The sequence below is a fragment of the Bipolaris sorokiniana genome, assembly GCF_000338995.1.
Source record: "Bipolaris sorokiniana ND90Pr unplaced genomic scaffold COCSAscaffold_2, whole genome shotgun sequence".
Classification (NCBI taxonomy): domain Eukaryota; kingdom Fungi; phylum Ascomycota; class Dothideomycetes; order Pleosporales; family Pleosporaceae; genus Bipolaris; species Bipolaris sorokiniana.
The window spans coordinates 492590-508616 of record NW_006911896.1 but is presented as its reverse complement, the minus strand read 5'-3'; the positions used below and the strand labels follow the sequence as shown (position 1 = coordinate 508616).

Below are 16027 nucleotides of genomic sequence, written 5' to 3'. Positions count from 1 at the left end.
AGACTTTCTCTTTACGCGAAGACAAAGTAGACTCTAAAGTTTGCCCCTGCAACTATAGAGCTACTCAAGATCCTACCCATATCCTCCTTAGCTGTACGCTATATAAGGAGGCTAGGATAAAGATGCAGGAGGCGAGCAAGGACCCCCTATCGCTAGCCTTCCTGCTAAACACGAGCGTAGGCATACAGGCTACTATTGCCTTTATTGAAGAAACTAGGGCTGCAACACAGGCCTGGCACAAAGGAAACCTCGAGAACTAGGGCAACACCTATACTAGGTGGCCTCGCCCTACACCCACCCTACCTCTCTCTTTTACCCGCAAGACCCCCTTCTACCTCCCTCTAGACTAGGCTACGAGCCTCACCTCGATTTAGATAGCCCCCTCCCCCACCTACACCAAAGTGATAGCACTACGTAGATACTTGCGGGCCTAGCCTGCACGTCTTATATAGCCCACCGGCTGAGACAGGACGTAAAACCAAAATAATAATAATAATAATAATAAAACGGGGCTCGTGCGCGCTGTTGTACCGGCTTGGCAAAAAGTTAGATACTGTACGCGTATAACGATTTTTATGCCTTGGATTCGAAGTATGTATAGGCTTGGGAGAGAAGGATAGGAATGGGAAATGCGCGGGTTAGTTTGTTAGTTAAGAAGTAGTATTACGTATTGCGTCTATAAGTACTAATATTGTTTCCTGTCCTGCGTTTTTTTTCGGTTTTTATAAAATTCTAATAGTGTATGGTGTATGAGCATACTATATCGCCCGCGCATACTTCCATTGTTGTTAGGAGAAAGAGGATCCGCCCAACCACGCCATCAGCCCAAAGTTGAATTCCAACACCCGCCTGTTGATCTCCTGGACATCGTCCGCCCACAATGGGCGCGGCCACTGCACCATTTCGAGCAGCGCGCATGTAATATCTCGGGACCAGACTGGGACGGTCAAGGAGGGATTTTTGAGGCGCCATTCTTGGAATGACACGCTGGCGCGGCGGTGGGGCTCGTCTCTTGCTAAACGCTCGACTGCGGATAGCGAAAAGAGATGCGCGTTCCATGCTGCTTGGGTGTCGTGGAAGTCTGTGGCGCGGCGGAAGCTGAGGTATATGGCTACGAGGCTGAGCCACTGGTCGAGGAGGAGGTTGTAGGTTGTGTCGGGGGATCTGATTTCGGTGATGAGGGTGATTGTGTCTTCGAGGATCTGGGTATGTTGAGTTTGCAGGTCGAGGGCGCAAAGGAGTGCGAGTGCGAGGCACGCACGGTAGCGGTCGCGCAGCTTGACTTGAGTTTGGTCCTTTAAGGGTAGCGTGACAATCAGGGAGGTCGGCTCTGCAGAGTCTCGGTCTTCAGCCGCCGGTGATGGCCTAGGCGAGTTCTGCACTGAGCTTTCTTCCTCGTTTCTGGTCTCTGGAGCTGGTGTGGTTGAGGGTGTGAGGCGATTTTGTTCTTCTTGGACGCTTGTTACCACAATAACGTCATTGTCACACTCCTGAGCTGTGTCTATGCTGTCATGAGACGTGTATACACTTGCCATTCCACTCGAGTTATCATTTGTAGCACTGTCAGGAGCTGGCTCAGTGTGCCCCGGCTCTCCAGCGTCGATGGTGGTTACTGGAGGTCTATCCGACCCCACCCAGGGAGATGAATAGTCTCTTCTCATCAACCTAGTGGTTCTTCTTGCAGATCCATGCAACTGCCCTAATCGAAAGTTTGTAAGAGCTATTCCCCCTGGCTCATATCTTGGGCGTTTGTTGTGGATAGTGCGTCCGCCTATTTCTTCCTCTTGATCAGAGTTTGGACTTGGGACTTGTTCCAAAGGCGGTGTCGGTATGCGCGGATCGTCTGAACATGCTGTTTCTCCCGACCGACCGTCCTCATCTGCATCTGTGACACTATTCCTCATCGTGAAAGCGCTCTCGGCGGCTGTAGACTGTGGCATGACAGAAGACGAAGATGCTCCCCCTGTATATGTGTTGGGAACCATCTGAGCTACAGCTGCATGGTAATAATTGGCGTCCCGTGGACGTTTGCCGCCGCTCGAAACTGAAGACATGGTGTTGATAGCTGCGGATCTGAACGATGTGACCGACGTGGTATCTAGGCCTGGTGACGTTGCGTTTGACTGCCCGATTTCAGGGCTGTGAGAAGATGCGTGTGGCAACCCCGCCGGCACAGCGATATTATGGGCAGGACGGCCTCTCATCTTGGAAAACGTGCATTGCAGCACCAGGCAGTAGGTGTAAGTCCGTATCCTAGAACAATTCGTCAGTTCTGTACCCTAAGTTCCATACAAAGCTGTGTAACTGACTTTATACGATCGCTCTCGTCGGCATAGATGAGGTAACGTGGGTAGCTTTGATACTTTTCGCCTTGATCGTCTGTTTCGGTCACAAAGCCTGATGCCCCGTCATTCCAGATGACTGGACCGTACTTGTCGATGAGGTCTTCGACTTCTTGTTCCTTAAAGTCATCCTGGGTTTTGATCTTCTCGTGGAGGTCGGTTAATGATCGGTATCGTCCTGATATCACATCTGCCACATCTTTGGACTCGTTGTAGAAGTTCCCTGGTATACCTGTAAAACCTTGTACACCGCGCCGTGAATTCCTTTTTGATCGTTTACGAAACCCAAGAAGGTTTGTGTATTCATATTGTCTTGCACTTGTGGCAGTAGATTTAAGGAGTTTCGTTTTGATCTCTGCCTGTGTAAGGGGCGCCATGGTTGCTTCGAAAAGCTAGAGAAACTCAAAGTTGAAAAAGATCTAGTTCAAAGAGCTTTGTTAGAAGAAACAGCGATATAATCAAAGAGAGAGCACAAGCTTGATATAGATCTCGATTTTAGCAAGCAGAGGTTTGCTTTAAAGAAAGTTTGCAAGAATCAATAAACAGAAATATCTCGGTCACTAGGCTTAGTCGGGTCCCAAAGAAAATCCCTTTGGAAACCTCCCCAGTCTCGAATTCGGACACACATGGAGCTGCACCCTGTACAGGATACAAATTTTCAATAAACATGAGCAAATTTTATTGGATGGATTCACCCTTGCTCCAACGATGAAACGTTCATCAAGCCACCGTAAAAGGTCAGGCCAGAACCAAGAAGAGATCCTCCTAATCCCCGGTCACTAAGCTGTGCCTTCAAACGGTAGGCGTCACATACATCCAGTCTGTAGCCAAGACGACCTTGCCTCAGCTCTAGGGGGTATAGAAGATTAGAGGGCTTGGTTGCCGTACAATTGGTAGGGGCCAAACGGAACAACACGATTGTTGAGCGCCACAGGTGGTCGGTTCTAAGGGCTGTGCAATGCCTACAGTGGTTGAATCGAGGTATATGACTAGACCCCAAGTCAACACAGCTGTTTTTTCATCACATAAAACTTCCTACGTACTCTTTAAGTTTCTCTAATCTATTAGAAATGGGATAGTGATACATTTTTGATTTTAGATAAAGTACATTTTCCGCAACTACATCTCTATAGAAGTTAGGCAGAGATACCGACTAGACACCCTAATAAAACAGGATTCTGTTGCGCATTAAAGATCGACAAATGACTACCAAATCTTGCACTGTTAGGCTAGGCAACAGTCTCATACACCCTGGCTTTCCCAGAAGCGATAGGCACATCGGTGTGAGGATATGAGGAGGCGCATATGCAGGGATGCGGCGTACGTGACAAGACTCACCCCTTTCACTGCTTACACCAATCACTTCTCCTTGCGCTCAATGCGCACATGCAACAAGCTACAAAATTTTGCCTGAAATGGTGGGCGGCCACCCGTAACTTATACTTGGAAGGCCATGAATCAGTTCCGTGATACATGACGTTGCTGTTACTAATATCGGTTAGAATTTGTGCGGCGTATGGAAGGAATCTGTTGAATGAAAGAGATTGCACTCAAGATTTGACTCTGGAAAGATCGACATGACGAGGACAAGGTGGGTGGAAACCAGTATTGTTTCGACCATAAATGTTTAGTAGGGCGACTTGGATGAGATTCTAGAATCTAGAATTGATACTCTGTTAGGACAAATGAGATAAGAGACATTTCGCATTTTGATTGTATCCAGTGTCATATGCAGAGTGAGCAGTGTTGTCTAGGGTATCATAGTGATGTGTGAAATATCAGCTGCTCACTCATTCCACTTCTAATGATAGTGTATTTGCCATATATGATAGTTATAACATTTCGACTAACTAAAGCTTTTTTCATGTCAATAGGTGTGGAGAAAGATGCTTTCGCTATATACCTACAGATATCAAACACATGCTAAGGGGGGCTGCAGTAGTGTGATGATGAGCATAGCTAATCCGACTAGTAGAGTCTTCTGATCCAATGAACTAGTTGCCTTTTCGCATGAGCTGATCTCCTCTGCTGAGACGCGTTTTATTTCTTTGCACTTAACTCAAACCACATCTTGGTTACGAAGTGAACAACTGAGCTCTAATTAAATGAAGCTGCATACTGCAAGCAGGATGATGGGGTAACAAATCTTGACTGAGACCTTAAATTAATTGAATCCTGACTTGAACTTGATGTTGACTGTGAAGATCAACGCCATTCGCTAGAAACACGTAGGTTTTTGCTCACTATTTCTCAGCTATTTCCAAATGATTTGCTTGTATAGATGGTTTGTTAATATAGGTTGATAGCGTTCAGAATCCGGCTACATGGCTCTTGACCAGATACGAAGACATGCGCAAACTGTGTCAGGCATTGCAGACATACTATTTTGACAGCATACACCCATCAAAGCCGAGCAGCCCAATTGGCGTAATCGATGCAAAGTGCTGATGATGGTGTGGCCATTAGTGTAGCCAAATCGGACCGGTCTGGCGGATTGATGTCAACGATGTGTCGCGCGGACCAATCAGAGATGCCAAGAAAACAGTAGGTCATCCAGTTCGAACTTCACGACCGCCACCACCTGCATCGATAACGACCGCTCGCCGGCCCCCCGAGCATCAATTGCGTGAGACAACACACCATCCGCACTCACGATGCTCGCAAGACACGCTCCTGCCCAGAAGGCGCTCAGCGCGGCCACACACCGAGCTCTGCCCGCGGCTTCAGCAGCCACTCGCCTTTCAACCGCGGCCCCCAGCAACCGTACACAGAAGAGGACACTCGCAACAGTCCAGGACACACCACCCAAGAGGACATACGGCGGCTTGAAGGACCAGGACAGGATCTTTCAGAACCTGTACGGACACCATGGCGCAGATTTGAAGAGCGCTATGAAGTATGGCGACTGGTACAAGACCAAGGAGATCCTCCTCAAGGGTCACGACTGGGTACGGAGAGATGCCTGTCTCGGAAATATACGGCTTGCGCTAACAGATACAGATCATCTCTGAGATCAAGGCTTCTGGCCTGCGTGGCCGAGGTGGTGCTGGTTTCCCCTCTGGTCTGAAATGGGTATGCAGCTCCACTTGCACTGGCAGACACAGCATCACTGACATGCATAGTCTTTCATGAACTTCAAAGACTGGGACAAGGATGATAAGCCTCGCTACCTGGTCGTCAATGCCGATGAGGGCGAGCCCGGAACCTGCAAGGATCGCGAAATTATGCGCAAGGATCCCCACAAGCTCATTGAGGGCTGCCTCGTCGCTGGACGTGCCATGAACGCTACCGCCGCTTACATCTACATTCGAGGTGAATTCTATCACGAGGCCACCGTGCTTCAACGCGCCATCCAGGAGGCATACCAGGCCGGTCTCATCGGTAAGAATGCTTGCGGTTCCGGCTACGACTTCGATGTGTACATCCATCGAGGAATGGGTGCCTATGTCTGCGGTGAGGAGACTTCCCTCATCGAGTCGCTAGAGGGAAAGCCAGGAAAGCCTCGTCTCAAGCCCCCGTTCCCCGCCGCCGTTGGTCTTTTTGGATGTCCCTCTACTGTTGCCAACGTCGAGACCATTGCTGTTGCGCCCACCATTTGCCGCAGAGGAGGTAGCTGGTTTGCCGGCTTCGGTCGTGAGCGCAACCAGGGCACCAAGCTCTTTGCCATCTCTGGTCACGTGAATCATCCTTGCACTGTTGAAGAGGAGATGTCCATTCCCCTTCGCGAGCTCATTGAGAAGCACTGCGGAGGTGTCCGTGGCGGCTGGGACAACCTCAAGGCCGTCATTCCTGGTGGTTCTTCTACTCCCATCCTGCCCAAGCACATCTGCGACGACCAACTTATGGACTTTGATGCCCTCAAGGACTCGCAGTCTGGATTCGGAACCGCTGCCGTTATCGTCATGGACAAGTCGACAGACGTTGTCCGTGCTATTACCCGTCTTGCAAAGTTCTACCACCACGAGTCCTGCGGCCAGTGTACACCTTGCCGAGAAGGCTCAAAGTGGACGCACCAGATCATGGACCGCTTCTACAAGGGCCAGGCTCGCGAGCGTGAAATTGACATGCTCCAAGAGTTGACCAAGCAGGTTGAGGGACACACCATCTGCGCGTTGGGTGAGGCTTTTGCATGGCCCCTGCAGGGTCTCATCAGGCATTTCCGACCTGAGCTTGAGGCTAGGATAAAGGACTATGGACTGAAGCACGGCGGTGAGGCATTGGCGGGAGGCTGGGCACACGATGCCGCCAAGAAGGGCCAGCTTATCGCGCCCGGACAGTAGACGTGGGCGCGTGTGTATTGAGCATGTTTCTTGAAGTTCTTGAATTTTTTCTTTTCGGCATGCTGTTTACTTGAAAGAGCTGAGCTGTAAATACATGGTTTCTCGGTGCAAATAAACAAAGCAAGTTTGAAACCGAATCGGCAAAATGTCACTCTCATGGAACCAGATCTGAATATGGGCGAACCAACGCCGCAAAACGCCGTGCAAAGACTAATACGTCGCACACTGCAAACAAAACCGCATCTCCACACCCTGTCCTTTAAGTCCCCATACAGATTTGAATAAACTCCTCCCTGCTTATAGCATTGTCGTTATCCATGTCGAACTCCTCAATCATAGCCACCAACTCATCATGCGAAAGGGCCTCACCCAATTCTCTAGCCACCCGCGTGAGATCCTGTAGTGTAATGGTACCCTTCCCACCCTCATCAAACAATTCAAACGCCCTGAGGATCTCGTCTCTGGGATCGCGACTCAGTATCCTCTGGGCCATGAGCGTCTGAAACGCCTGGAAACTAAGTAATTGGCGACCGGAACCCGCGTACTGCTGTTGCTGCTGTCGCGATGGCTGCTTCGAGTTCTGACCTGATGATGATGATGGCACAGGCGAACCGTGTTGTTGGAGAATCGCTAGTATTTCTTGCTTGGGGAGGTCGAAGCCGAGGGCTTTCATGGCGACTTTGAGCTCGTGGTAGTCGATGTAGCCGTCCTTGTCGAGATCGAAGAGGTTGAAGGCTTCGCCGATTTCTTCTCGTTGCTCCTCGGTTAGCTCGGCGAGCGAGGCCGCGCCGGAGGCTTCCATGCGCTGGGCGGATTCGCGGGCAGCGCGCTCGCGTTCGAGGCGGTCGGATTCGAGGCGCTGGGCGTTTTTGGGGTTGGGGGCGTAGGCGGGTGTGCTGCTGAAGGCGGGTTGTGCGGCGGGTTGCGAGGGTGCTGCGGTGCGCCCCAGGCCGTAGCGGGAGCCGGGGCCGAGGGGGTTGGAGGATGTAGCCATAGGTGGTGGTGTTTTGGAGGAGATTGCGATGTAGGCGGTGGGTTGGTGGGGGAGCGCAAGTTCGGAGTGTTTACGGATTGTTCTAGTGGGCGGGTGGTGTTCGGGTTGCGCCGACCGCGGTCAAGTTTGGATACAAGGCTGGTAACAGACAGGGCAGATGGGAGTTGAAGAGTTTGGACTGGCTGAATTGGTAGCAAATCAAGTTGCGACAATGCAGCTTTGTAACTGTTCCTTTGTTTGCAGCCGACGTGGGGATATGCGGTTGCTCCAGACGCGCGACGCGTTTAGGCGTATGAGAGGGCAGGCCTGGGTGTAGCCTAGCGCGATTTTGCCTCTGGCGCAGGTGGGGAACCTTGGGCTGATGGCGCTGATAGGGCTGAGATGGATGTTGTTATTGTCTGTTGGCACGGTACAGTTGTCATGAGAAAAGAAAGTGTGGAAAGTAAAGTAAGTGGGAGATCAGGCTGTGCACTGCAACTTGGTTTTCAAAGTTGTGCGACCATATCATGTGTTCAGCGATGCTCCAATTGAGACTGCGCATGTCACGCCAGCCAGGTTACCATCAGGATGGACAGGCTGTCACTGCACAGGCATGCTGTCTCATATGTTTGCCCATGTTAGCGTATCTTTTATACGGTCGACTGGACCCCCGCAGATAATCAAGCCCGATTGATTTGCTGCAAAGTGTTTCGCCATCAGTGTGCAGGGGCGGGTTTGGTAGCAGGGCATCCTTAGGCAACAAGGCAGCCGCAGGTAGCTATAGGCATCCAAAAGGCACTTATGCCCCAAACCGACGCCCAGAAGATATTTCGTCTCATTCGCCAATCGCCGGCTGTCTTTGTCATCTCTACGTCTTTTAGGCCCGGGCGGAAACCAGCCCAGGCGGGAAAAACACATAAAAAGTATGCACGTGATGTCCGCCTGCGGCTTAGCGTCACGCCGACGTGCCTTGCTCCTAAGTGCAACATCACTTCTGCTTGTCCCACCAAACTCGTCGCGCCCGTCGCATTTCTCTTCCATGACGGCTTATTTCACTACTTAATCTGCTCCGCGTCTGAGCTTCTTCTCATTAATCTTTTGCCTTTACTTCTCCCTCGCCTACCGCAAACGCCGCAGCGCTCCCTCAGCAGCTTTTTGCTTGGCGCGTTTTCCGCGAAGCTCTCACCAACGACTGCCTCCCGGAGCTCCCTTGCACATTCATCCTTTCAACTACCCCGCGCCCACGCGATTCTCCTGCGCATTGCTAGCCAACTAAGAAGAAGAACGCGCGCAACCCGCTGGACAACCCACAATGTCCTTCGGCGGCGGTTTCGGGGGCTTTGGCTCCAATAACAACAACAACAACAACACCCAGTCCACTGGTTTCGGCGGATTTGGATCAACTAATAACAACACGACTGGTAAGCTAATATTTTCTTTTGAATCATCTAGAACTTTCCCGCGCGACTCCTTCGATGCGCATCGCGACATCGCCACGGCCTTGTCGAAGAACCGTGTCTAACGTGCCTCACGCCTCAGGCTTCGGCTCCAACACGAACACTGGCTCAAGCATATTCGGCGCAAGCAATAATGCCACTACGGGCAGCACAATGTTTGGATCCAACAATGCCAGCTCGAGCTCTCCTTTTGGAGGCGGAGGTATGTGGAAAGTTTGCCCTCTGCCGCCGCGTCCATCGTTGGATTCCTGCGATTTCGCCGACTTGAATCTTTTCGCTCGATATGACTGCTCCATGTTGCGCGCTCGAACGATCGATTGCGAGACAACCTACTTCGCGCGTGGATCGATATATTGAAGAAAGGCCCGGATCAGAAACTGACTTGACTCTCCAGGTGGCTTTGGCGCCAATACCAACACCAACACGGCCTTTGGCTCAAAGCCTTTCAGCAGCTCAACGACAAGCGGTGGTCTCTTTGGAGGTGGTGGCGCTACTGGCGGCAGCACGTTTGGAGGGTTTGGATCAACCAACAACACCACTACCTCAGCTTTCGGCAGCAATACCGCAAACACTGGAGGCAGCCTCTTCGGTCAGAACAAGACGACTGGCTTTGGCACTTCAACGACTGGAGGTGGTGGATTATTTGGGGGTGGCAGTACTGGCGGCGGATTTGGCTCAACCAACACCACCGCTACTACGGGCGGCTTCGGTTCCAACACTGGCGGCGCTTTTGGCGGAGGCAGCAATCCTCCTGCGAACAACGGTACCGCCAACACTCCTTTCCAACCTTTCTCCGAAAAAGATGGAACCACCGGCAACGCGCAATACCAGACCATCACCTTTCAGCAGCCATACCAGAACTACTCCCTGGAAGAACTGCGTGTAGCCGACTACAACCAAGGCCGACGGTATGGCAATGGCAATGGTCAGGCTGGAGCGTTCGGGCAGAGTACTGGATTCGGAGGCTTTGGTAGCAACACCGCCACCACTGGCTCCACAGGCTTTGGCGCAACCAACAACACCGGTGGCGGCTTGTTTGGCGGTGGCAGCAACACTACTACGACGTCTGCATTTGGTCAAAACACAGGTTCAGCCTTTGGCTCAACTAACAACAACGCTAGTGGAGGTCTATTCGGACAGAGCAAGCCTGCTACTGGAGGACTCTTCGGTTCCACAAACAACACCTCGACCGGAACAACCGGTGGTCTCTTCGGTGGCGGATCTACTACCAACACTACAGGAGGCTTTGGATCAGGAGGCGGTGGCTTCGGGTCGTCGACTACTAACAGTGGTGGCCTGTTTGGTCAAAACAAGCCTGCGACTGGCGGTGGTCTTTTTGGTGGCGGCAGCACTACTAACACCGCCTCGACCCCATTCGGTGGCTCAACGAACACTGGTGGCGCTTTCGGTCAATCCAACAACACCGGTGGTGGTCTGTTCGGCCAATCCAACCAGGCCTCTTCTACACCAGCCTTTGGCGCTACCAACACTGCTACCAACACTGGCGGTGGCCTGTTTGGCGGTGGTAGCACTACTGGTGGAGCGTTCGGACAGAACAACCAAGCTTCGACGCAAAACACCACTTCTGGCGGTCTCTTTGGTGGTGGTGGATTCGGTCAGAACAACCAACAGAACCAGCAAAAGCCGGGTGGTCTGTTTGGCGGCGCAAGCACTGGCACTACAGGAGGCGGTCTTTTCGGTGGCCAAACGAACCAGAACCAGCCTGCTAGTGGCGGACTGTTTGGAGGTTCTACTGCGAACAATAACAGCACTGGAGGCGGTCTCTTTGGCCAGAAGCCTGCTACTGGCGGTACTTCCCTGTTTGGAGGTGGCAACACTTCTAATACAGGAACGTCTGGGGGAGGTCTGTTCGGAAACATCGGTACACAGAGCAACCAGCAAAACAGCGCTGGAGGCGGACTTTTTGGTGGTCAGAACAACAATCAGCAGAAGCCTGGCGGTCTGTTTGGCGGTTCCACAACCAACACAAACACTGGCGGCGGTTTGTTTGGCGGCGGTCTCGGCCAGCAAAACAACAACCAGCAGTCAACCCTGGGAGGCTCTCTTTTCTCCAGTCAGAACCAGCAGCCACAACAACAGCAGAACGGCAACAGCTTGTTCGGCGCCTCAGGAAGTTCTCTGCTGAACACTTCCATGAACACCAACCCCTATGGCAACGACGCCTTGTTTGCTGGACTGGGAACTCCTACTCAAAGCCCAGGCCCACTTGCTACCCCGCTTTCCAGCAGCCAAAAGAACAAGAAGAATGCTATACTGCCTCAGCACAAGCTCAATCCGGCTGCATCAACTCGCCTCCTGACCCCGCAGGCTAAGAGAGGCGGTTATGGATTCAGCTACTCGACCTACGGCGGCTCAGCTGCCTCCAGCCAGGCTGGCACTCCTAACTTGGGTGGAAGCCTCTTTGCCAACGGTGGTCTTTCCCGGTCACTTGGAAAAAGCATATCTTCTAGCAATCTCCGCAATAACTTCGCTGCTGACACTAGCATTCTGGCTCCGGGTGCATTCTCGACCACCGGACGCAACTTTGGCAATAGTGGTCTGAAGCGACTTAACATTAACCGCAACATCAATGCTGCTCGTACTCCACTATTTGATGAGCCATCGCAGAAGCGTGTCAGTTTTGCTGCGGGTGAGACTGTCAACGGCAACACGAACGGCGAGACTGCATTGATTGTCAGGCAGGATGAGGAGGAGGGCTCACCCAAGGCAGGAAGCCATGATGAAAGCAGCGACAACTCTCCCTCAGAAATGCAAAAGGTCAACGGCACGGAACTCGCATGTGTCTACGAAGACAATGCGCTTGCCCCCAAGTCGATGTCATCGGTCAACATCCAGCCTGGACAAGACCCTAAGCCGGGCGAGTACTGGTCCAGCCCACCCATGGAGAAACTGAGGAAGATGAGCAAGCAGGAGCTGAAGAGCGTCCCCAACTTCATTGTGGGCCGTCAGCACATTGGTGAGATCAAGTTCAACCATGGCAAGCCTGTCGATCTATCTGAAGTCAACCTCGACAAGCTATTCGGCGACATTGTTCAGCTCAACCCACGAAATGCCACTGTCTACGGCGAGACCTGCACCTGTCTGCCCAAGCCTCCGCTTGGTTCTGCTCTGAACCAGCCCTCTCTGATTGTTCTTGGCAATTCCTGGCCGCGCAACAGGGCTGGCAAGAAAGATGTCAAGCACCTGGAGCGACTAAAGCGAGTTGCTGGAACTACTTTTGTCAACTACAACCAAGCTACTGGTGAATGGACCTTCACCGTCCCACATTTCTCGTCGTACGGTCTGGATTATGATGACTACAGCGAGGATGAGGATGAGGATGGTTCCAGTGAGTTTAGCGATGTCCCAGATACACCCCTAGATCAGCAGCATCGCTCAAGCCAAATGACCAGCACGCCACAGGACGATTCATTTGCCAGTCCCACCCAGTCTAGCCCTGACGACACCTTTGATTTCAAGAAAGGCATGCGTGGAGGGCGTACTAACGTGCCAGGTGGCTTTGGAGATGACACTCTGTATGATGATGAGGAAGAGATGCAAGACACCCACGGCGAGTCTTTTTTAGGGCAGCGCTCCGTGGGTTCGCTTGATAGACAGCATGACGCTGACTATTATGAAGAAAGCGAATCGGAATTGGCGCGTGACCAGAACATGGCGGATTCTGCGTCGAGCCCAATTCAAACCACGGAGCAACTCGCCGCCAAGGATGAGATTTCCAGAGGCTCGTTGATGCCAAAATCTATTCTCAAGGCTGGTCAATTTCTCAAGCCGGCAACAGGTACACCTTCCAAAGCACAGCCAGTGTTCGATGACGATTGGGCAAATCAGCTACAACGTACGATTAGTCCCAAGAAGCAAGATCGACAGGCCCTTCGTGAAAGTCAGGGCCATGTTCTGCGAGAACAAGAACTCCAACCCACGAACTTCTCGCAGTCTTTTCGTGGCCGTCCTATGACTACAGCCATGGATCTCATGGACTCGCTTTTTGGTGAGACGGAAAAGCAACAATTTTCCAAGCGTGGTGGACATGGTATTGAGGTTTGACTTCCCTTCCCCTTTGGCGTTTTGATATAATGGGGGCGTGGTCTGTGGCAGGTTTCCTATACGGCTTTCCTTCATAGATCGACGCTTGGACCTTACGTCCGCCCACGTATGTAGTCATGAATGGACAAGATTGCTGAAACATTTTTCTTTAGTTACCTTATTCCAAGCGCCCAAAGACCTCATCCGACCTCGACCAGCTAAATGAGACCGAAAAAGACTTTTATGCCTGCAGCAAACCACACTTCAGCGAAGGAAACATCCTGATCTACGGCAACAAGGGTCCCGCGCATCTCGAAGGCGGTATCTTTCCCACTGCTCAAGAACCACTTATTGGTGCTACCAAGGACATCCGATTTGCAAAAATGCCCACGTTCAACGATGTAAGTGGAGAGCAATGCATAATGCCAGAAAGTGCGTACTAACAACCACAGGCTGTACCCGAAACTCTCACTGTCCAGAAACAACACACAAAGATTTACACTCCAACCGGCATTCCCTCTGCAAAGCTCATGACCGATCCTGCTCCAGTGGAATTTTCCAGCATGGCGAAAGCTGTTGCACTTGATACCACTGCAGGTGTTCAAGAGCAGCAGACTTGGCAGCTGCTTTCGCTTTTGTTTGATGATGCTGACAGGGTCCCTGCGGGTATCCAAGTGGAGGAAATGAAGTTGTATCGAAAGGAGAGGCTTTCGGAGTTCTGGAGGCTTCTGGTATGGGACGATGCACAGAAACATGTCCAAGCGGCTACATCCCCCGAGGAGCGTGCTCTTGCGCATCTAAGCTGCAACAGTGTTGCTGACGCTTGCCATACTCTGCTCGACGGCCTGGACCTCCGACTTGCTACGATGATTGCTCAGATTGGAGGTGATGAGACGATGAGGCAGAGCATGTCTGCTCAAATTGATGAGTGGCGTCGCCTTGATACACTTTCTGAAATGGAAGATGCTCACCGGGCATTGTACGAGCTTCTTGCTGGCAACTGCACGCAATCAGAGGGCAAGACTGGAGCAGGCAGTGAAAATCGGGCTTCTACCTTTAACATCTCAAATCGTTTCGGTCTCGACTGGCGGCGCGCTTTTGGACTGCGCTTGTGGTACGGCACGCTTGCCAATGAACCTATCGAAATGGCCATCGCCCAATTTGCGGATGCAGTCAGGGATGGCAGGGAAGTTGTCAAGCCTGTCCCTTGGTTCGTCAAGGATAAGGTTGACATGGGCTGGAAAGATCCTGCTCCAGAGCATCGAGAAGACCTCCTTTGGGGTATCTTGAAGCTCTATGCCTCTGCGAAGATGGACCTCCCTGCGAACATTGAGAATATTCTAGCTCCTGAGAACGTCTCTGGCAACCCCTTCAACGCTCGACTCTCATTCCAACTGTTCCAGCTCTTCAAGTCGCGACAAGAAGACGTCAGCGAGGCAGATGAACGCAAGGTGGTCATGCCCACAGTCCGCTCCGAAGATGACAGCGATGACCGATTCCGCCGCTCATTGCAGTCATGGACTGCACCAGGTGCTGCGGACGACGTCCAAGCAGCGGATTCGCTTGTGGAGCTGAACGATAAGATCACGCTCACTTATGCATCCTCGCTACACACACCAGAGCTTTGGACGACTGCAATCTGGGTCTATACTCATCTGTCTTTTGCGCCGATGCGTGAGCACTACATCCGCTCTCTAGTCACCCAGTTTTCTGGTCTGTTCTCCTTGGAAGACAGCAACCCGACCTATGCACACCTCACAGCAGATCTCCATGTCCCTTCAACATGGCTCCATGCAGCCGCCGCTCTGCACGCCAAGTCGAGTGGCGATGCTCTTCGTGAAGCAACTCATCTCATCAAGGCCGATGAGTTTGAAGAGGCACACGAGGTGCTGTGCAGGAAGGTCGGTCCAGAAGCCATCATCTCCCGCGATTACGACGCCCTGCGTGAGCTCATGGCCGGCTTCGTCGCAGAGTCAAACGTACCTCTTCCACGGGAGCCAGTCCAAGGCTGGGCCCAAGGCGGACAAATTTACTTCGACTACATCGAGCTAATCGACCTGACCGGTGCACGCTCATCATACCGTGTCGACGAGGAACTCGAGAACCGCGTCGAAGAACTCCTCGTCAAGCTCCAGCGCGCCCTCGAAATCGCCGGCCGTGACAGACTCGGTGCATGTGGACTTGAAGAACGTGTCGCTCTCATGGACATTGCTGGTACCGTCGCAAACCTCATCACCAAGAACCAGGTACGTTTTCCCCTTTTTAACCCTTTCATAATCAAATGTGGGCAAAGACTAATAATCCCACAGCGCACAAACCGCAATTCCATTCTCAAACTTCCGCTTACAGAAGATCTCTGGCTCAAACACTCGATCGATCTTAGCACAAGCTACTACCGCAACTTACTAGTTACGAGCAGATAGTTATCAGGTTCATTGCGGATGCTTCCTGGTTAGTATCGAGGTTACCCCTCCCGGTATTGCTTGAGTTGCTGGATGTCAAGATCAAGCATAGTACCGATTGTGGGTGGGTGAGAAGAGTGTGTGGTGCAAGGCTCTTATTCTCTTCTCCGACTTCAATTTTTTTTTCGGGATTCGATGCGAGGAATCTCTTCTTCTTTTTTTTGATGAGACAAGATTGAACCCTCATGCGTTTATTTTTGCGAGCAAAGTTACAACGAAGAAGACTGAGGGGGGGATGGGAGGGAGAGAGGATGAAAAGAAAAAAGAAAAGCGACTTCGGCTTCATGGATGGGTGTGTAAATGTGTATAATAGGAAATTTTACTTGTTTTTTTTTAAAAAAAAATCAGACTGTTTTATTGAATGTTGAAAGGCTCGGAATACAAATGTGAATGTGAACGGCTTGGTGTGCCAATGATGTTGAATGTAGCTTTGGTACTTGAAAGATGCAATATCGAGATTCAGACATTG

General features: G+C 51.6%; 4 protein-coding genes across 4 annotated transcripts; 2 read left to right on the top strand and 2 right to left on the bottom strand.

The window, feature by feature from the left end:
• Positions 1-788: 788 nt before the first annotated feature.
• On the bottom strand, positions 789-2719 carry COCSADRAFT_156513 (uncharacterized protein; the record flags this gene model as incomplete). Its single annotated transcript, XM_007697570.1, has 2 exons — positions 789-2253; positions 2310-2719. 2 exons carry the CDS (start codon positions 2717-2719, stop codon positions 789-791), a joined length of 1875 nt encoding a protein of 624 aa, XP_007695760.1.
• Positions 2720-4996: 2277 nt separating this feature from the next.
• Positions 4997-6622, top strand: COCSADRAFT_167314 (uncharacterized protein; the record flags this gene model as incomplete). The annotated part of the gene is made up of 3 exons (XM_007697569.1): positions 4997-5290; positions 5343-5414; positions 5465-6622. The coding sequence occupies 3 exons, from the start codon at positions 4997-4999 to the stop codon at positions 6620-6622; spliced, it is 1524 nt and encodes a 507-aa protein (XP_007695759.1).
• Positions 6623-6752: 130 nt separating this feature from the next.
• Positions 6753-7775, bottom strand: COCSADRAFT_268174 (uncharacterized protein). The gene has a single exon (XM_007697568.1). The coding sequence runs from the start codon at positions 7614-7616 to the stop codon at positions 6882-6884; it is 735 nt and encodes a 244-aa protein (XP_007695758.1). The 5' UTR covers positions 7617-7775; the 3' UTR covers positions 6753-6881.
• An 828-nt stretch (positions 7776-8603) lies between these two features.
• Positions 8604-15911, top strand: COCSADRAFT_33008 (uncharacterized protein). The gene is made up of 6 exons (XM_007697243.1): positions 8604-9016; positions 9135-9254; positions 9447-13111; positions 13270-13497; positions 13549-15342; positions 15406-15911. The coding sequence occupies exons 1-6, from the start codon at positions 8908-8910 to the stop codon at positions 15517-15519; spliced, it is 6030 nt and encodes a 2009-aa protein (XP_007695433.1). The 5' UTR covers positions 8604-8907; the 3' UTR covers positions 15520-15911.
• The last annotated feature ends 116 nt before the right edge of the window (positions 15912-16027 follow it).

Excerpts from the sequence above, each read along its gene's own strand:
- COCSADRAFT_33008 (XM_007697243.1), top strand. The coding sequence starts at position 8,908 with ATGTCCTTCGGCGGCGGTTTCGGGGGCTTTGGCTCCAATAACAACAAC. Across the intron at positions 9,255-9,446 it reads CTCTCCTTTTGGAGGCGGAG|GTGGCTTTGGCGCCAATACC; the intron begins GTATGTGGAAAG and ends TTGACTCTCCAG. Across the intron at positions 13,498-13,548 it reads AAATGCCCACGTTCAACGAT|GCTGTACCCGAAACTCTCAC; the intron begins GTAAGTGGAGAG and ends TAACAACCACAG.
- COCSADRAFT_268174 (XM_007697568.1), bottom strand. The coding sequence starts at position 7,616 with ATGGCTACATCCTCCAACCCCCTCGGCCCCGGCTCCCGCTACGGCCTG.